The 22,695-nt window shown below is 45.8% G+C and overlaps 1 protein-coding gene across 1 annotated transcript in view; it reads right to left on the minus strand.

The window, feature by feature from the left end:
• The window catches only part of VDR (vitamin D receptor), a 363,421-nt gene that overhangs the window by 32,434 nt on the left and 308,292 nt on the right, over nucleotides 1-22,695 (minus strand). The window contains exon 6 of the mRNA XM_063952232.1: nucleotides 22,370-22,532. Coding sequence (XP_063808302.1) covers nucleotides 22,370-22,532 — 163 coding nt within the window. The remainder of the gene's footprint in view (nucleotides 1-22,369; nucleotides 22,533-22,695) is intronic.

The following is a 22,695-nucleotide window of genomic DNA, read 5'->3' on the forward strand; positions in this document are numbered from 1 at the left end:
TGGTGGGGACGCTCCTGATTGCACAGGAGGACCTTTCGCCCGAAGTCTGCGTCATGAGAGGCAAAAGTATCCAAGGCATTATATCTGATGAATGTGTTTATGGAAGACCATGTGGCTGCCCTACATATCTGTTCTGCTGAAGCACCCTGCTGTGCTGCCCAAGAAGGACCTACCTTACGTGTAGAGTGTGCAGAGACATTAGCCGGAATAGGGAGATCTGCATGAGAATAAGCTTCAGATATTACCATACGGAGCCATCTCGCCAGCGTCTGTTTACTAGCAGGCCATCCTCTTCTATGGAATCCGTAGAGGATGAAGAGAGAATCTGTTTTCCTGATGGCACTAGTACGATCTACATAGATTTTTAAAGCCCGGACCACGTCCAGCGACGCTTCTCCCGCAGATAGTCCCGATACCTGAAAAACTGGGACTACAATCTCTTCATTCAGGTGAAATTTTGATACCACCTTTGGAAGATAACTAGATCTTGTTCTGAGAACTGCTCTGTCTGGAAAAAAACTTAGGAAAGGAGATTACATGATAATGCTCCTAAATCTGACACTCTTCTGGCTGATGCCATTGCCAGTAAAAAAAGAACTTTAACCGTTGCCACTTAAGATCTGCTCTCTCAAGTGGTTCAAACAGAGGACCCTGGAGAAATTTAAGAACTAAATTCAAATCCCAGGGAGTTGCAGGAGGAACAAATGGAGGTTGAATATGTACTACTCCTTGGAAAAACGTACGTACATCCTGTAGGTCAGCAATCTTCCGCTGAAACCATACAGTCAACGCTGAGACTTGCACCCTCAAGGAAGCAACCTTTAACCCTTTATCCAATCCTGCCTGCAGGAAATCCAAAATTCTAGCTACTTTAAAAGATCTCGGATTGTAATTTTTTCCAGAACACCAATGAATATAGGTTTGCCATATTCTATGATACACACGGGCCGAAGAAGGCTTTCTTGCTCTAAGCATGGTTTGAATTACTTGTTTCGAAAATCCTTTAGCCTCTAAGATAGAGGTTTCAACAGTTACGCCGTCAAAGACAGGCGATCCAAATGACTGTGACAACAAGGACCCTGCATTAATAGATCTGGACGTTGAGGGAGCAGTATCGGTGCTTCCACGGACATTCTCAACAGATCTGTATACCAATGCCTTCTTGGCCAAGCTGGAGCTATTAGAATGATTGCTCCTTTTGCCTGTTTTATCTTTCTCACTACTCTGGGTAACAGAGATATTGGAGGGAACAGATATGCCAGCTGAAACCTCCATTCTACTGACAGTGCGTCTACCAGGACCGCTCCTGGGTCCCTTGTTCTTGATCCGTACCTCAGAACTTTGTTGTTTAGACGAGACGCCATAAGGTCTATCTCCGGTAGACCCCATCTGTTCACCAGTGTCTGAAACACTTCTGGGTGTAGTGCCCATTCGGTTTCCTGAATGGTGTGCCGACTGAGAAAATCCGCTTCCCAATTTAGTACACCCGGGACAAATACTGCTGACAATGCCGGGAGATGGAGTTCTGCCCATTTTAGAATGGGGGTTACTTCCTCCATCAGACTCTTGCTGTGAGTTCCTCCTTGATGATTGAGGTATGCTACTGCCGTCGCATTGTCTGAGCGGATCTGGACTGGTCTTCCTTGTAAATTGTCCTATGCCTGAACCAGAGCCAAGTAAATGGCTCTTATTTCTAACAGATTTATCGGCAGGCGACTTTCCCTTGCGGTCCATTTTCCCTGGAACCATAGGCTTCCCAGTACCGCCCCCCAGCCTTGCAGGCTGGCATCTGTTGTCAGGACTTGCCACTCTTTAATCCAAAAGGGTCTCCCCTTGTTTAAATGGTCTGTCTGTAGCCACCATGCTAGAGACCTTTTTACATTTACTGGAATCTTTATCATCTGCTTCTTTATCGTTTGATGATTTCCGTTCCATTTGGTCAAAATGAGATGCTGCAACGGTCTGGAGTGGAATTGCGCATATTCCACCATGTCGAAGGTTGATACCATCAGACCCAACAGTCGCATTGCTGCATGGACTGACATTGTCTGGGCTTGCAACGCTTCCTGAGCCATGACCTGCACCTTGACTATTTTTTTCTCTGGTAAGAGAACTCTCTGTAGGTCTGAATCCAATTTGGCTCCCAAATGAACCATCCGCTGTGACGGATTCAGGGACGACTTCTCCCAATTTATGAGCTACCCGTGTCTCTGTAAACAAACTATAGTCTGTTGGAGATGGCTCAACAGTAAATCTTGCGACTGTGCTAAGATTAATAGGTCGTCTAGGTATGGGAATATTCTGATCCCTTGTTTGCGCAGACAAGCTGCCATAACCACCATGATCTTGGTAAACACCCTGGGTGCTGTAGCTAGCCCGAAGGGCAGAGCTTGGAACTGGAAGTGTTCCTTGAGGATGGCAAACCTGAGGTAACACTTGTCAAAGTCAGAAAAATATCATGCACACGTTGCCATATATTCACCTCATGCGCGTGCCTGCTGCACGTGCACATTCTCTCCCGTGCGTGCGGATACTCGCAGCCGCGTGATGGCGCCTCGGCCATGCGCTCGAGCGCGTGGTATGTGCATTTACGGTAGAGTTTGTGTGCGTCTAGCGGGCGACTCAATCGTTAAATAATAAAACCAAATAGTATGTTTTATAGATAATGTTCCCCTTAATAATGACTGTAAGTTTGTTTAATGTAAATGGTCGCTGGACAGAGGAATTCCTCTTTGTATGGTACGAAGGGTCAGACAGGGTTTGAACAGCTGTGTCTGGTACCTAACTAAAGAACATTTTAATAGCAACAATCCGGTGTTGGTTAGGTAAAGATTAATCGCCCCTGCGTATAGTTATGGCCATTAGTAGATTCTGGACATTTCATATATTTGCGATTCATTACACATGCGGCGGGAATCTTCAAATTCCCTCCCACTTGAGCAGTTTGATATAGTCACAGCCCACCTGTTCAAACTAACCTATGACCTTTTGTTATGATGCGAGGAGACATTCCTGTGTCCAATGAACAATGAGATTATAGGTCCCTTTGTAGTATACTGTACTCAGTGTATATAAGATCAGCCAGCCTGGGCAGCTCCCTCACTCTCCACAAACGGTTTTCATATTGACTAACTCGGAGCTGGTACCAGGCTGCGCAGCGATCATTCCCAGTGTGTGTAAGTAATTCTCTGTAATCATCTCGCTCTTTGTTTGTATTGGCCATTCCCTCTCTCTCTGTTATAGTATAAGTTTGTGACGCTATTGTATATTTTCTGTCTAGATATTCTGTTAGAATTATATGTTAGCTTGTAGTGTATGACTTGTAACTGTTTCCCCTTTTCAATATAACTAAAAGCTTGTTAGTAAAGGTGTTGGAACCTTAGCACGGTATCGTGTGTTCATTACATTGCAGAGGGTAATAGGAGCGTCTCGATCGCTCAAACAGCTTTAGTGTTAATCAGGTTAAGCAGCGTTATATCGCTACAGTGTTTCAGTACAAGGTTTACAGTATAAGAGTATCCTTTCTGTGTGTTACATTCAAGGTGAACTGATTGTCATCTTGTGAGCGTCTGCGCCGCTCGTGATCTCCTCGTGGTCTCGAGCGTCCGCTACGCTGGTAGCGTAGCATTACGGTAGTCGCTCGCCTATAGCGTGCTCGACACCAAGCGTAAGCTGTGAGCGAGCGCGCCGCATGTGCGTCTCGATCACGGCCGAGCGTATGCTACGCTAAGTGCGTACCCTTACAGTACCCCATACGCCAATTGCGTATTAAGTCTCTTACCCATATAGTGAAGGTTATAAGGTAATCTAAATCAGCATTATCAATTGGCGGCTCGTCCGTCCTCCACATATCCGCACTAGCGAAAACAAACGTTATCTGTCAGCAAGGGCGGGAAGGCAGTATCCCTTCATATCGGGATACAGTAGTGCTGGCTAGATAAGTTAAAGAGTAAAAATAATACGTTAAGGAGTAATTTGTAATACACGCGCACGGCTTGCCTAAAATACAAGGAAGTTTGGTGTGGTGTTCAGTAGATGATTACAGTTAAAGATCATCTACATTGATATAAACGTGTTAATTGTATTTCTGTGGATATACCTGGCTGGCGTACACGTGTCTCTAACAAAGGGCGGGACTAGTGTACGCGACGCAAGGGCCGACGCACGGAGCGTATATTACGCAACGGAGCGTCTGGGTACGCCCACATAATACAAATCACACGATAGTATTGTTTTAATTAGGCGATAAGGAGGCAACTCGAAAATAGCGCAAATCGATCTCAGTGTCCAAAATTTTAAGCTAATAGATCCTTCTCTAGTTGTAACTCCTCGGGATTAGCCTGCGATACTGAATGAAAGGGATTTCTGCGCAGAAACGAAAGTAAAGAGTATATGAGGTGACAGAGTGTGTATACATATATATAAGTTTCTAATTTTTGGGGTTGAACCAAGGAAATCATCGAGTTCTCGTGAAGGTACATACGTGTAAGTGACTGCATGGTGGCTTGGGAGGCATCCCTTGTTAAACATTTAAAAAAGAGCATTAGAGTATAGAGGACCAGGAGGTCTACTGTAGCACAGACCAGGAGGTCCAGACAGACCAGGAGGTCCAGGTACAGCAGACTAAGAAGTCCGCTATAGATAAAGAGTAAAGGAGCACAACACCAGGAAGGGTTGGTGCGGAACCCATATAGGCCATTAAGCTCAGGCTGAAGGAATTCGCAGCCACAATTTTCGATTCCACTGGTCGCTCCGCACACAAGATTAGTTGCTTATGTGCAGAACGATTGTACCGCACGTAATTGTGTGCATTAGTTAGTAACTTGACCCAGTACCATTTGCGTACGCTAGAGGGGTCATAAACGCTATTTGTACATTCTAACGTGATTTGTGTAATTTTTTTATTTTAAGGGAAGTTCGCTAGTCACTTGGGAACTATCCAACAACCAATAGTTACTGGAAAGGGTTAAGTGCTCTTCGGATCACACCCACATGTTCCAGTAAATAGAGGTTCAGGTCGCAGGGGCCCTAGGTCGAGTACGCCAGCGCTAGAGCAGCGTGTGGGCATATTGGTCGACGTGGGCGAGTGAGTGGAGTACTCTGTAAACTGCCACCGCCGGCCTACCCCGGACATCTTGGTTTTTGTAAGGGTTCGCTGAAGACCCTGATTTGAAGGTCAGAGGTAGTGAAAGCAACACCTGCAAAGATGGGGGCCAGTTGTTCAGGTAGGGGGCGATCAACCTCGGTTCGGGTTGACTTAGTAAACCGACCAATCGGGTCGGCAAGGTATGTAATGTGTGAGAAATACGGTTCACACACAGAAGTTTTGTGCGATGAATGGGAAAGAATGACTGTGCACGATGGGGAGAAGTTCCCACGGGTAGGCAGTTTTAGTCCCGAGGTGTTACAGAATCTAAGGAGAAGGATATGTCTCATTAAATCTGCAAAGAGACGGATCAAACATTATGATTATTTACAGTTATGGCAACAGGAAGGTGAAATACAAAGAGGATTGGCTCAAGCGGGTGGATCTAACCCTATCAGAAAACTGATAGCCACCGCGCCACCACCACCACCATACATAACGGGAGAGAGGGTGGTTGCAGAGAATGGCACACTGGTGAATGATAAACATGCACTTAGTAACTGTATAAATGTTAAGCCTAATGTAACCAAGATTGTTGATGCTAATGTTAACCCGTGCAAGCTGTACCCTGTTTTAAACTTTCCCCAGGATTGTGACCAAGAGGATGAACCAACAACAATATCGGCACCCTCTCTAGCAGCCACCATAGCAGAAACAACAGTGGGCACGGCCCAACCCGTAAGATTAGTATCAAAGGCCCCTAGTGGAGGGACAGGTGAGATCGTATCAACTGGTAAGTACGGCACCATACAATATACTGAAACCATTTCACCACATGCTGTAGAATCTACTCAGAATTATGTTATTGGACTTAATCCCGTTAGGGTAATTGCAGTGCCAAATGGGAAAACTGACACTTCAGGAGTCACTCCTCTCAGACACATTGCCATGCACTGCCCCTTTTCCCGAATGGAATTAAGATCAATGGTGTCTGAATTCCCTGATCCTAGGAAAGATCTAGTTGCAAGCCAGGAATACATTAGAGAGCTAGGAAATACTGTGGAGCCCAATAACAAAGACTGGCAGATATTGCTGAGGGCATGTTTACCCTCCAATGTCGACTCAGCGAAATTTTTAGCTGACTGTGAATTAGATGAGGATGTACCCCTTACGGATGTGTACAACCAAGATAATGTAAAGAGAATAAATTTACAGTTAAGAGAGTATTTTCCAGCTGTTGTCAAATGGAACAAAATTTTCTCCATCAAACAGAAAGAGGGAGAATCAGCAGCTGATTATTTTCATCGGGCACTACAGGATATGGCTAAGTATACAGGCATAGAAGACATTAAGACAAATGTGAATCATAGAGAAGTAGCAGTATCTGTGTTAATGGATGGTTTAAAGGAAGTATTGAAGACGAGGGTACAGACCACCCAACCATGTTGGCGAGGTCTGTCGGTGGCTACTTTGAGAGAGGCCGCTATTGATCATGATCGGAATATCACCAGACACAGGGAGTCGCAGAGTGAAAAAGTTAATGGCCGTAAGTATACAGGCCCTGACCACCAGGCAACCTCTGTATAAATCTCAGACCCCTGTGGGTAAGTCAAATGTGGTAACTTGTTTTTACTGTCATAAAGAGGGACATTTTGCACGAGACTGTAGATCAAAGAATGCACAAAAATCATATCAACCCCCTAGACAACGACATGACACACGAAATTGGGATCAAGGACCGCAGAGACGGAGTTATGAGCCACACGCAGGGGAAACAAAAAGGTATCCCCCAAAAAGAGACTGGCAAGTCACTGATAGATCCCATTTACCCCCTTCACAGGTAATAGCTGCCAGCGCAATGCAGGGAGGCCACCACGCACCATAGGGGCGAGGCCACACCTGTAATCTGCAGCCAGTGAAATTAATTGCGAACCTTGGAAGTGAACCCGAGGTCACAATTGATGTAGCTGGTAAATCTCTAAATTTCCTTGTAGATACGGGGGCGGCCAAGTCAGTGATAAATTCGACCGTGGGCATGAGAACCACTGGTAAAACAATTCCAGCCATGGGAGTAACAGGAGTAGTACAGCACTACCCTTTAAGCAAACCTGCAGAGATTACGATAGGGCCTTTGCATACCAAGCATTCTTTCCTGCTGGCTGCATCGGCTCCGACTAATCTCTTAGGGAGAGATTTACTGTGCAAAATGGGATGCGTCATATACTGTACTCCTGAAGGTGTGTTCTTGGATATACCCGAAAACCACGCTCAGGAAGCGCAGGATATGCTAGACTCCCCAACAAGATTAATGTCACACACTGTTGTTGTAAATAGGTGTCCGTCCAAGGTAGAGGAAATAATTTCCCAGATACCGGAATCACTTTGGACCAAGGATGGACAAGACACTGGATTGATGGCAAACGTAGCCCCAGTAGTTGTGCAAGTAAAAGATGGTAGGATAGCTCCAAAAATCCCACAATATCCTCTGAAGCCAGAGGTGGAGTTAGGAGTTTTCCCTGTAATAGAGCGCTTGCTACAACAGGGCATTCTGGTAAGGACGTCCAGCACTGCAAATAGTCCCATCTTCCCTGTTAAAAAGAGTGGGGGGAGGGGTTACCGATTAGTGCAGGATCTAAGAGGGATCAACAAAATAGTTGAGAGTCAATTCCCCGTAGTACCAAATCCAGCTGTCATCCTAATGCAAATCCCTCCCACTGCCAAATTTTTCACTGTGATTGACCTCTGCTCCGCTTTCTTCTCGGTACCTCTGCACCCTGACATACAATACTTATTTGCATTCACATACAGAGGAGTTCAATATACCACAAGGTTTCATAGACAGTCCAAGTATTTTCTCACAAGATCTGCATGATTGTTTACAGTCTTTCCAACCAGAGAGTGGATCAATATTGATACAGTACGTGGACGATTTACTACTGTGTTCAGATTCACTGGAAGCGTCCCTGAGAGATACGAAACAGCTCCTGTTTCATCTTTCAGACACAGGACACAAGGTTTCCAAAGACAAGTTACAATTATGCCAGACCCGTGTGAAGTATTTGGGACACTGTCTAACACAAGGACTGAGACACCTTACCGCTGATAGAATTCAAGCAATTCGTGACATGACCCTGCCACAAACCCAGCAACAGATTAGAACGTTTTTAGGAATGTGTGGGTATTGCCGTAACTGGATCCCAGGTTTTTCCATACTGGCCTTACCTTTGCAGGAGATGGTCTCATCAAGCAAACCTGATCGGATTTCGCACACAGACGAATCTGAGATGGCATTTGAGAGACTTAAACAGTGCCTAACGCAGGCACCAGCATTAGGTATGCCAGACTATGGGAAACCCTTTGAGCTGTACGGAACAGAGAGTGCTGGGTGCGCAGCAGGTGTCTTAACCCAGAAGCATGGTGATGCCAGCAGGCCGGTAGCTTACTACAGCGCTCAGCTAGATACGGTAGCGCGATCCCTCCCCACATGCTTGCGAAGTGTTGCAGCAATAGCATTGCTAGTCACAAAAAGCAAAGATGTAGTGCTAGGACACAACCTCACAATTCATACACCACATGCAGTGTCAGCCTTACTAAATTCTGCCCAAACCAGACACGTCTCATCAGCTCGGTTTACAAGATGGGAATTGGCATTGATGGCCCCCGTAAACATCACCATAAGGAGATGCAGCGCATTAAATCCTGCAACGTATCTCCCAGGTGTGCCTGGACAGGCACAAAGGGTGGAGGATGAGAGTGATGGTGAAGGAGGATTTAATACAGGGGATGACATGCATGATTGTATGGAATATTTGACCCAAAATTTCACGGCAAGGCCTGACATCAGTGACAACCCACTGGAAGATGTAGATTTTACTTTCTACACTGACGGTAGTTGTCACAGACAGACGGACTCGGGAGACTTGTGTACTGGATACACAGTCGTAGATGACCAAGGTACCATAGAAGCAGAACCGCTAGGCCCACCTCACTCAGCACAAGTTGCTGAACTGGTTGCCCTAACCAGAGCATGTGAATTGGCTAAGGGCAAGTCAGCCAATATCTACACAGATTCTAGGTACGCCTTCGGAGTAGTCCATGATTTCGGAGCCCTATGGCGCCTCAGAAATTTAATGACGGCAGCTGGCACACCCGTAGCGCATGCAGCCCACATCAAAAGACTTCTAACAGCGATACAGGAACCCGACAGAGTGGCTGATATCAAGTGTAAAGCTCACACGTATAGCCAAGACCCGGTATCACTTGGTAACAGCCGAGCAGACGAAGCTGCTAAATCAGCAGCTGGTAACCCCATACAAACAGATAGTACACGACGGATGGTATTTAATACTGTAAACACACAGAAATTGTGTGAAATGCAAAATTTGTGTTCCCCACAGGAAAAGGCAGTTTGGAGGTCAAAAGGATATGGCCAGGAGTCCACAGGACTCTGGACAGATGGACAGGGTAAACCAGTAGCACCCAGAGCATACCTTCCAAGTCTAGCGGAAGCAGCACATGGGCTGACTCATCTAGGCAAAGAAGCGATGACATGTCTCACCTGCTTGAGGAAGAATATCAGAAAGGCAATACCGACAGAGCCATCCCATATCCCTCCAACAGATGGTCCTTTCCAGGTAATACAGATTGATTTCATACAATTACCACCTTGTAGAAATTTAAAGTATGTTTTGGTCTGTATTGATGTATTCTCAAATTGGGTCGAAGCATTTCCCGCGGCCACAAATACCGCTGTATTTACGGCAAAGAAAATTGTGCAGGAATTTGTGTCTAGGTACTGTATCCCTAGAATAATTGAAAGTGATAGGGGTACCCATTTCACAAGTGAAGTCTTTCAAACAATGTGTAAGTTGATGGGAATTAATAGTAAGCTGCATACTCCGTACCGCCCCCAGGCGAGCGCGAAGGTGGAAAGAGTAAACAGCACTATTAAAAATAAATTGAGCAAGGTAATGACTGAAACAGGACTGTTATGGCCTGAAGCTTTGCCAATCGTACTATACAGCATCAGAACCACCCCCAGGTCCCCCTCTTAATCTGTCTCCTTTTGAAATTCTGTTTGGTCGACAACCCCATGTTATGATTAACCCCCAGGATGATTTGAAATGTAACAATGAAGTAACCGTAAAGTACTTGGTTAAGATGAGTAAGCAATTGGGGAATCAAAATGATAATCTAAAGTTGGTGATTCCTGATTTGCCAGACAGTAATTGTCATGACATTGAACCTGGGGATTATGTAATGATACGGAATTTTCTACGCTCAGGTTGCCTTGACAGATGGGAAGGACCATATCAAGTCTTATTGACCAGCACAACTGCTTTGAAGGTTGCCGAGAGAGAGACTTGGGTCCATTCGTCTCATTGTAAAAAGGTCACTGACCCAGAGAGGTCCCGTGATAAAGAACAGACGGTAGAGGTTGTATCACTAGAGTGTCTGTTCAGGGAGGATTGAGACGACACCTGAGCGCTGAGAATAACAAGACGCTTGTCGAGCCAGATTTCTTTTTCCCATTTGTTATTTTCTCCAGTTCCCACCTCCCTCCTATTTCCTTTCCCCCTTCTTATTTTTCTCCTTTTACTCCTCTAAGATGGACTTGCCCCAAGAGACTGTGATCCGGATTTTCCTGTTGACCATGATGTTGACCAGAGCAGTCTGTTTCGGTGAGAGTACCATGGAGGTCGAGAAAGGATCGGGAATGGGTTCTGATGACCAGGATGCAGGCGTAGATTTCTAAGAACAACATAATCTCCGAGTAAAGGCGAGAATCAGAAAACGATATGGTAGCATTGACAATAGAAGGAATTGTGAAGGATTGTTAGCTGAAGAGAACTGCATCTGTAGGCATTGTGACAATATAGTTGAGGATGGGTGCATAAAGAAATGTCAGTCCAGTTTTAATGTCCACATGGACCGGCATCCATTGAGTGACTATCACTCCTTAGTGGGTAAAGTGTTAAATCAGACAGACTGTTGGGTATGCTCTCAAGTACCTCAAGGCCATAGCAAATCAGGACTAGTACCATTCCCTTTAACTGTAGGAGAGGTACTTGAGCTAAGTGGTGGGAGGCCGGTGGACAAGAGGTTTAATATCTCTAGTCCTCCTAGTTTGAAGCTCCACCAATATCATGTGGATAGGTCCTTAGTGTGCTTTAACATTTCCAATCCCCGAAAGCCGGGAAATTGGGAAGTGTCATGGAGTAATCAAACCATGACATTCTCACATAGAGCCGACAGATTGCCCACAGACACAGAACTTATACGCCAGATAGCCGACCATAGGAAATTCTTTCGGTATAGGTACACCTTAGGAAGTAGGATCATGCGAGTTGGAGAAGTATCACCAGGATACTGTGCACAGATCGTACAAACTGATACGTGTACTAAACAGATGGGAGAATTAGGGTTAGGAGAGTTCACATGGAAAATTTGTAATATGGTTATGTCACACTCCGTCCCATATGTTCTCCCCGATGATGCATATTTCATATGCGGGAGGAAGGCGTATAAGTGGCTTGCCCCAAACTCAGAAGGGTTATGTTATATTGGAAAAGTACTGCCTGAGGTAATGACTGTATCCCACACTAAAATGAAAGATATTCACCGCAGTGCCCAAGCTCCTTATACTCACACTCATTACGAGCACATCGTTAAAAGGCAACTGATAGAAAGAACAGAGCATCCGGCCTCTGATTTGATCCATGAATCCACCGGGATTCAATTCCTACTCGCGTTAGATATCACTCGTACCGCCAGAGGAGTGATAAATTACAAATATATATCTGCGCTTGCAAATTTATTAGACAATATCACCGAAATGTATGACGACACATTCAGGTACACTGGGAAAGAGTTACAAGCCTACAAAACAGAACTGGTTCAGCATAGGATGATTCTCAATTACCTCACAGCTGTGACAGGCGGGTATTGTGTTACCCTGGCAACTCAATATGGAATAAAGTGCTGCACGTACATTACAAACAGCACGGAGGACCCAGCCGAGGTCATAGACCAAAAGATGGATGACATTTTACAATTAAAGTGGGAGTTTCGAAGGAAACACAATCTCACACTCGCTGCTGTGGGTAATGGGCTGACCAGTTGGGTGTCATGGTTAAACCCACGAAATTGGTTCTCTGGTTTAGGAGAATGGGCCCAAGGTATTATCATGGATGTAGGGAAATTTCTTTTGTGTATTCTGGGAGTCGCCATATTGGTTGGCCTGATATTTAGATGCGTTTGGGTTTTAGCGAAGCGTAAAAGTAATACCAGGGTGATGAGTCTAAGGAGCGAGGACACTGTACTAACAACAACTAATTTGATGTATGACCCAACGATAGAGACAATGTTGTGATGAAAATGTGATTCCACGGTCCGTTTCTTTCACCCGTTTCTCCTTTGTTTTCCTCCAAGGTACAAAGACTTCCGCTTGGAAGGAGAATTTGACAACCTTATATACAGACCACTGATAGACAATGCCATAGACCCCCAATATCCCTAGTGACTTTAAAATTTTACGATAGCCCAACACTTTAAAGATTGTAAGTCTATGGACATTGAGAAAGCTTTTTGCTCAAGCAATTATAGCAAAAGCATCGGGAGACTACAGTCAACATGTACATCGAGACAAGACATCAGACAAGACCTCAATCGGCAAATGTATATTAAACTCACATAGTTTATGACTGCATTTACCATAATTGCTTCTTATCTTCATTTCTACAACCTTCAGGTAATGACACACATAGTCGATAGGGAATATAGGCACAGATATCAGCACTCACATATCCCCCCATTCATGTATCATCAACTAAAATGTGCTCCCCCATTTTGTTGCAACCAAAAGCCGAAAAGAGCTCGGTAAAGTTTGACAGCCCATCCACAGGCCCGTAATACGGGATAAGAAGGAATTCAAATGTATACTTCGCAATACCTCGAAGCTTGATTTAAAACACGTACGGCACGATGATACATGACCCCTCAAACATGGATTCATACACACATGCTTCTACTATCTCACTAGGTCATACCTTTTTCTCACCTTCCTCTCTTCTCCCTTACCCAATCATAGAAATGTATTTATACATGACATATATTTTTCTCTTTTTAAACTGTTTTAGGAAGTGGCAGTTATTGGTGACTGCCAAAGGGTGGACTGTCAAAGTCAGAAAAATATCATGCTACACGTTGCCATATATTCACCTCATGCGCATGCCTGCTGCACGTGCACATTCTCTCCCGTGCGTGCGGATACTCGCAGCCGCGTGATGGCGCCTCGGCCATGCGCTCGAGCGCGTGGTATGTGCATTTACGGTAGAGTTTGTGTGCGTCTAGCGGGCGACTCAATCGTTAAATAATAAAACCAAATAGTATGTTTTATAGATAATGTTCCCCTTAATAATGACTGTAAGTTTGTTTAATGTAAATGGTCGCTGGACAGAGGAATTCCTCTTTGTATGGTACGAAGGGTCAGACAGGGTTTGAACAGCTGTGTCTGGTACCTAACTAAAGAACATTTTAATAGCAACAATCCGGTGTTGGTTAGGTAAAGATTAATCGCTCCTGCGTATAGTTATGGCCATTAGTAGATTCTGGACATTTCATATATTTGCGATTCATTACACATGCGGCGGGAATCTTCAGATTCCCTCCCACTTGAGCAGTTTGATATAGTCACAGCCCACCTGTTCAAACTAACCTATGACCTTTTGTTATGATGCGAGGAGACATTCCTGTGTCCAATGAACAATGAGATTATAGGTCCCTTTGTAGTATACTGTACTCAGTGTATATAAGATCAGCCAGCCTGGGCAGCTCCCTCACTCTCCACAAACGGTTTTCATATTGACTAACTCGGAGCTGGTACCAGGCTGCGCAGCGATCATTCCCAGTGTGTGTAAGTAATTCTCTGTAATCATCTCGCTCTTTGTTTGTATTGGCCATTCCCTCTCTCTCTGTTATAGTATAAGTTTGTGACGCTATTGTATATTTTCTGTCTAGATATTCTGTTAGAATTATATGTTAGCTTGTAGTGTATGACTTGTAACTGTTTCCCCTTTTCAATATAACTAAAAGCTTGTTAGTAAAGGTGTTGGAACCTTAGCACGGTATCGCTCAAACAGCTTTAGTGTTAATCAGGTTAAGCAGCGTTATATCGCTACAGTGTTTCAGTACAAGGTTTACAGTATAAGAGTATCCTTTCTGTGTGTTACATTCAAGGTGAACTGATTGTCATCTTGTGAGCGTCTGCGCCGCTCGTGATCTCCTCATGGTCTCGAGCGTCCGCTACGCTGGTAGCGTAGCATTACGGTAGTCGCTCGCCTATAGCGTGCTTGACACTAAGCGTAAGCTGTGAGCGAGCGTGCTGCATGTGCGTCTCGATCACGGCCGAGCGTATGCTACGCTAAGTGCGTACCCTTACGGTACCCCATACGCCAATTGCGTATTAAGTCTCTTACCCATATAGTGAAGTTATAAGGTAATCTAAATCAGCATTATCACACTGATGTGATAGTGCTATAGGCACATGTAGGTAAGCATCCCGTACATCCAGAGATACCATGTAGTCTCCCGGTTCCATAGCCAACATTATGGAGCGTAACGTCTCCATGTGGAACTTCGGGATCCATATGTAGTTGTTCAACATCTTCATATTTAGAATTGGTCGATATGACCCATTTGGTTTCTGGATTAGAAATAGATTGGAGTAATACCCCTGTCCCTTTTGTGATGGAGGTACTGGGACAATCACACCTGACTGCAGTAATTTTTGGACTGCTTCTTGCAGGGCATTGGCCTTCGACTCTATACGAGATGGGCTGGTGCAAAAAAATCTTTGAGGAGGCTGCCTCCTGAATGGGAACCCATACCCCTGAGATACTACCTTCTGCACCCAGGCATCTGTTGTTGACTGTTGTCATATGTGTGCAAATTGAAGGAGTCGGCCCCCAACCCTGGAATCCTCCAGGCGGAGTCCCGTCTCTTCAGGCTGAGGGTTTCTGTTCAGGTTTGGAAGCTGGCTTCTTGCTAGCCCACTGCTTCCTACCCCTGGATTTAAACTGGGGTTGCTTAGGCTCCTCTTTAGCTTTCGCTTTGCTTTGGCAACGAAAAGAGCAAAATTTGAAACCCTTGGACTTAGGGTTATAAGCAGCCGGAAATCTGACCTTTTTCGATTCAGCCTCTGATTCTAGGATATCCGATAAAGGTTTTCCAAATAATATATTACCCACGAAAGGCAATGCTTCCAATTCTTTTTTGGACTCCGCATCCGCCTTCCAGGTCCGTAGCCAAACTGCTCTGCGAGCGACTACTGTCAAGGCTGAAGCTTTAGAAGCAACAGTGCCTACATCAATTGCTGCTTCTTCTAAATACTGGGCAGATTGTCTTAAACGGCAAAAACAATCCTCTTGCTCCCTAGTAGGAGAGGGGATGTCATTCTCTAGTTCCTCTATCCATTCACCCATTGCCTTTGCTATCCATGCCAAAGCTATAGCAGGTCTTACCACTGCTCCTATAAGAGAAAAAATATTTTTCAATAGGCTCTCTACCCTTCTGTCTGTGACATCATTCAATGAGGTAGATGACAGTGGTAAAGCAGATTTATGCACAAGTCGCAGAACATGTGCATCTACTTTTGGAGGAACTTCTCTCTTCAAACAATCCACAGCAGGAAATGGATAATAAGAATCCCATCTCTTAGGAATCTTATACTTTTTACTGGGCGCTGCCCAAGACTCATCCGTCATTTCCGTCAACTCATCTGACGCTGGAAATTCAGCTTTCACTGATTTTGTTCGTTTGAATACAGGTGCTTTTGCTTTTAACGCTGTCTTGGCTGGCTCTTCCAGAGAAAGCACAGCCTTCACTGCATTAATAAGTTCAGCTACATCTTCTGAACTAAAGCTCTGCGACTGATCATCATACGGAGTTGAATCTATTGTTTCCGCATCATCATCCGATGTATCATCTTGTGTAGTCTGCCATACAGACGTATCTGTCTTAGTCTTACCTGCCCCTTGGTTGCTTGTAGAAGCTACTGGAACCAAACCATAGGAAGGGAGCTGCATGTATGGGTTCATAGTGTAACCTAACCCTTGAGGTGGTGCTACCGGAGCTAACCTGTCCGCTATTGAAGACAGAGTCTTTGCGAACATATTCCATAGTGGCTCTACTGGAGGTTGAACTAACTCCTGTTTTTTTCTTCGCTGAAAAGCGAAACAGTTTGCACACAAACCCTCATAAGTGACCAATTGATTCATATCAATTACCCATGACTTACAAGATAAGCATGTTAGGGTTATAGGAGTGCTTGGTAAATTCTCCTCATACTTTTGCCGCTCATAGACATGGTATTAACCTGTTATCGACTACACACTTTGTGACTGAAAAACACCCTAAATGTCAGTATATAGAGGTGAGATCAATCTGACCACAGTGCACCTGATTTGAGGGTCAGAACAGGACTGACATTACACAGAAAAGTCAGCACACATACTAGCAGTCAGTCACATGTTAAAGCATTAGACATTGTCATATGAGAATACAACCTCCATAATAACTTATACAGAAGTAGGAAAATTGTACTTCTGTTTTAACTGGTTCTAATTTCAACATAACATGCAGAAAACACAGTAATAAACAGGTCTCATATGCAATAGGTACTAAAAATTACAATGCATACTAAAAAGTAGAAGGAATTTTTAGTACTGTATACCCTGCCTCCAGAGAGCGGGATACAGGGAGACTCACCACACTTCCATATCCAAGCAAATACGCTCGTAAGACGCTGACTGGATTCAGACGCTACTGGTGTACACTGCCGCTCTTGGTAACTGAAAACGGACACTGACGCTCACCAACGGACACGGACGCTGAGCGACTCCACGTGTATGCAGACGCTAAAGGCCTGCGACTCGGTCTGGGTGGGTTTATATCCAGTGTACACAACCGCAGCGTCTAAGCTGCGACCGAGTACCCTCGTGGTAGCGTCTGAGCTGGAAGTGAGGTCATTCAGTTCATGAAACGAGAGACACGCGGGAACTGGCCATGAACTCGGGAGGAGGGACGGCCAGGAGAGCGTCTGAAACCCCCTGTTGACTTAATTTCCCAGGATCGCGGCCTCACCTAGTCCTGGCGCCTATGATCCCCAGAGCGTAGCGCTGTCACACCGGGATGTTCGGCGCATCAACAAACTGTTTGTAGTCTCCACCAAATCAGTGTAGCTGTGTCCTGACCCCTCTAGTAAGAGGAAGTCCATAGACTCACCGTCTCCCCATGCTCCGGCCACAGCCTGGTTACGTCTGCTGGACCTGCTAGAACATCCGACACAGACGCCCGTCGAGACAGCACTGTACCGCGGAGGTAAGCGTTGTTGCGACCCGGTGGGGAGTTGTTGGAGCGACTCTGTCTAATATGCATTTAAGACGCTGTTAAGATAAGTCGCTCTAAAAAAACATTATAGTAAGTCTATAAAAATAAAGTAATGAAAACTTGAGGCTGCTTTCACAGCAGCCCTGTGACCATGCGGCTTCCTGCCGCACCAAGCAAAAAAATGATCTGACTGAGTCAGTGGGCGGGACTATATAGTGGAGGCCCCAATGCATCCTGGGAGGCCAGAAAGCTCGTGACCGTGTTGGTGCCATTTTCGCTTGTCGCTCGACAATATCCCAATGTTATCCTGTGGATAATCCTGTGGACCCAGCCAGAGAAAGACATATTCTCTGGTGCATGTGTAGATAAGATCCCGACCACTTGTCCAGGAGATCCAGTTGGAAGGGCCGAACATGAAACCTCCATACTGCAGAGCCTCATAAGAGGCCACCATCTTCCCCAGAAGGCGAATGCACTGATGAACCGACACCCGGCCTGGCTTCAGGACATCCCGGACCATTTTTTGTATCACTAACGCTTTCTCCTCCGGAAGAAACACCCTCTGCACATCCGTGCCGTGGCTCATTCCCAGAAAGGACAACCTGCTGGTAGGCTCCAAATGTGATTTTGGAAGATTAAGGATCCAACCGTGTTCCCCGAGTACAAGGGTCGTGTGAACAATGTACTGTAACAGCTTCTCCTTGGACGATGCCTTTATCAGCAGATCATCTAGATATGGAATTATGTTCACCCCCTGTCTGCGGAGGAGAATCATCATTCCCGCCATCACCTTGGCGAAGACCCTCGGTGCTGTGGAGAGTCCGAAAGGCAGTGCCTGAAACTGATAGTGGCTGTCTAACAGTGCGAATCGGAGAAAAGCTTGATGCGGCGGCCAAATCGGAAATGTGGAGGTACGCATCCTTGATATCCAGGGATACCAGGAATTCCCCCTCTTCCAGACCTGATATCACCGCCCTCAGAGACTCCATTTTGAACTTGAACTCCCTCAGAAAGAGGTTTAGTGATTTTAAGTTCAGAATGGGCCTGACCGAACCATCCGGTTTCGGAACCACGAAAAGGTTCGAATAGTAACCTTTGTTTTGTAAATGGGGTGGAACAGGTACAATGACCTGTGACTCAACCAACTTCTGGATGGCTTTCTGTAGGATAGCCCTGTCTGCCAGCAAAGCTGGCAAGCCTGATTTGAAGAATCGGTGAGGAGGGAGATCTTGAAACTCCAGCCTGTACCCCTGGGACATAATATCTTGCACCCAAGGATCCAGGTCGGACGACACCCAGACATGACTGAAATGCCTGAGTCTCGCCCTCACTGACCCCACCTCCAGGCCGCGTGGTCCTCCGTCATGCTGAGAACTTTGGCGTGCCTAAAGCAGGCTTCTGTTCCTGGGAACCCGCAGCAGCAGGTTTCTTTGATTTTGTCCGACCTCCTCTAAAGAAGGTGTTGGACAGCTTGGCCTTTCTTGTTTTAGCAGCCCGAAAGGACTGTGATGCAGCTGAAGAAAAAGGTTTCTTCATAGCAGGTGCAGCTGAGGGAAGAGAAGGTGACTTACCCGCTGTAGTCGTGGAAATCCACGCATCCAACGCTTCCCCAAAGAGAGCCTGACCTGTGTAGGGTAGGGTCTCCACACCTCTTCTGGATTCCGCGTCGGCAGACCACAGGCGCAGCCAAAGTCCTCTACGAGCCGAGACGGACATGGAAGATATCCCTGCAGCCATGGAACCCAGGTCTTTCATGGATTCCACCATAAATCCTGCAGAATTCTGAATGTTACGTAAAGACAATTCAACATCCGTTTTATCCATTGTATCCAAATCTTCAAGTAACGTGCCTGACTTTACTATAGCTTTGGAAATCCATGCACAGGCAATAGTAGGACAGAGTATCGCCCCTGAAGCCGTGTATATGGATTTGAGCGTAGTGTCAATTTTGCGATCAGCCAGTTCTTTTAACGCAGTAGGTCCTGGAACAGGTAAAGCCACCTTCTTTGAGAATCTGGATACAGATGCGTCAACAATGGGTGGGTTTTCCCATTTTTTCCTATCCTCCTCAGGGAAAGGGAAAGCAACCAGAACCTTTCTAGGGATGTGAATTTTTATTCTCTGGGTTTTCCCAGGCTTTCTCAAATATAGCATTTAATTCTTTAGACACAGGGAAGGTTAGCGAGGCTTTCTTATTGTCAGTGAAGTAAGCCTCCTCAACCTGCTCTGGTGTTGTATCAGCAATATTCAACACATCTCTAATGGCCTCAATCATCAACTGCGCCCCCTTTGCTAGAGATAATGCCCCCCTCAGCACATCCCCATCACCATCTGCTGTGTCAGAATAGGTATCCGTGTCATACTGCATAATCTTGGCAAGAGCATGTTTGTGGGAACATACAGTAGGGGGCCCTGAGGTAACAGAACCGGACCAAACTGCCACAGAGTTGCAGATTCATTCTGTGCAACCCTAGTAGAAATCTGAGAAATCATAGTTTTAATTGAGGCTAACCACTCAGGCTCCCTTGCTGGGACCTTCGCTAACACAGTGCAATCCTGATTACATGGAATGGGATCATCCTGAGAGGACATATCCTCTGCAGCATATGACACAGAGTCCCTGGACATAGCTTAATGGAGACCACAGACACTCCACACACACAGGGAAGGGCAGACAGAGTTTCACCCCTAAGAATGGCAAGAGAGACACAGAGATTGGAGCCAACCCACACACAGCGCTAGATAGATAAATAGGGAGACCCCTAACCAGCGCTGACTGTGCACCTTAATAGGTCACACAGTCTGTACACAGCCCCCCCCCCCCTTCTACAACCCCCTGGTACCGTAAAAGATAACTGGAGTTGATTTGGAGTGGCAGCTCACACTGACAGCGCTTCTGCAGACAGGAAAATGGCGCTGAACGCTGCTGGGTCCGCTCTGAGGAGAAGCTCTGCCCCCTTACATGGCGCTGTCTTCCCGCTGTTCTGAAGATTTATTTTGGCCTGAGGAATTGTGCTGGCAGCGATCCAGGGACCCTGACAGGCTTGGAGGTCAATGTAGGGTGTAGGCGCTGGCTCAGGGGGTCCCTCACAGCGCCAGCACTATGTACCGCTGAGCACGCGAGCGCAGTTAGTACTGCATTCCATACCCTGTTGCCGCCATCTTCACACCGGCTCCCCGCTTGCTAGGGGGGCTGGTGACTAACTTGCCACCGATCTTCTGGCTCTGTAAGGGGGTGGCAGCATGCTGCTGGGGTGAGTGATCCCTGTGGCGGGGAACGTTCGATCCCCTGAGGAGCTCAGTGTCCTGTCAGTGGAGATAGTGGCTCAGACCCCGCAGGGCGGACACTACTCCCCCCCTTAGTCCCACAAAGCAGGGAGGCTGTTGCCAGAAGCCTCCCTGTGCCTAAACTCTATTCAAAATAATAAAACTAAAAGAACTCCTACGGAGCTCCCTAGCTGTGACCGGCTCCTCCTGGCACATTTTCAAAACGGAGTCTGGCAGGAGGGGCATAGGGGGAGGAGCCAGCCCACACTCTCAAACTCTTAAAGTGCCAATGGCTCCTAGTGGACCCGTCTATACCCCATGGTACTAATGTGGACCCCAGCATCCTCTAGGACGTAAGAGAAACAGGGCTTTGGGGCAGTTTGGAGGCTGTTGGTCTTTTCCAAATATTGCTATCTGATGTAATAAATAATTTGCAAGTGATATGTCCGTATTTTTGAGAGACACGATTTCTACAGATGTGTCCTCTTATACTGTTCCTTCAGTCCCACCTAATAGCCCCTGTTGGCATGCCAGGTCCCAGATGACTCGGCCGCTAAAAAATTATTTGGATAAATAAAACAAATTAAAATGACAAAAGTGCACTGCTAACACACACAGATCACTAGGGCTTGTGACACTTGTACATCTTTGTGCGAATGACTCCGAATCTCTATAAAAAGGGCTCCGATGTGAGGGACTGCAGTTTTTCCTCACGCCAAGTTCCGTTGTGCTTTATGTGCAACTTCTACATATATAAAACCAATTGCTGTGCAGTTAAAGTCAAAGCCTAGTATCTATAGCACAATGAGTCTTTTCACTGCTCCTGTGATGCGATTAAGTCGCAAACTTTCATAAAATACAGTAACACAGTCATCTTGGAGCACCTCAGTCACGATGGGAGTTTCGCTCAGTATGGTGTAAAGATGCTCAGTGTATGACAGACCTGGGCAAAGTACGGCCCGCGGGCCACATACGGCCCTTTGGCAATCCCTGTCCGGCCCGCATATTTATTCCAGTCACACGGCACTCTCCCCTTAATCTCACACACACGGGACCCGCGGCTCTCAGGCTCCCTGCACCACACACTGTGCTGTATCGCTAGGTCACAAAGACCCTGCGATGCAGCTTAACAATTGAGGCCCAGTGACTGCCCACGAGTCGCAAGCTACAGAGCTGCAGTGCACGGGCAGTCACTGCCGGCGGTCACCGCCCCCTGGGTCCCTAGCAACCAGCGCCTGATGACGTGTATCCCGCGGGAAGACAGCTTTGCCCTGTCACTTCCTGCTTAAACTTCGGGGTGCTTTATAGATCCAGTCAGACCAGCATCCAGGGTGAGTCTTGCAGCAATAGGACAGCAACCGGTCATACAGTGCACATTACAAGCCAATAGCAGAAAAAAATGACATTTAAAAGTAGATTTGTGCTTTTATTATATATTGAGCATAATTAAGTTCAAGTTATCATTGGTTTGGCCCTCCAACACAGTTCAGATTTTTCATGTGGCCACCTATAGAATTTAATTGCCCACCCCTGGTGTATGAGGACACATCTGAATAAAAATGTAACAGATTATAACATTTATGGTTTACACTGCCATAGATGACCTTTTTGAGTAAATAAAAATCTTACCGAAATCCAGGTATCATCTTTGCAAATCCAATGACTTTCTGTATACTATAACTAACCAGGTCTGCGAGGTGAGGCAGCATTGAGAGGTCAGGAGAACCATTAGAATGGTCACTGCTATAGTCACCGAAGAGGGAGCTCGGGAAAAAAGCATTTTCAGACGGATCTGCAAAGGGAATAGCAAATATTAACTCATGCAGCAAAGACTATATATCTATCTATATAGATCTATCTATCTATATATATATCTATATATATATATATATCTCTCTCTCTATATATATATATATATATATATATATATATATATATCTGCACTCTCATCAATC

This window comes from Pseudophryne corroboree, chromosome 2 (assembly GCF_028390025.1).
Source record: "Pseudophryne corroboree isolate aPseCor3 chromosome 2, aPseCor3.hap2, whole genome shotgun sequence".
NCBI lineage: Eukaryota > Metazoa > Chordata > Amphibia > Anura > Myobatrachidae > Pseudophryne > Pseudophryne corroboree.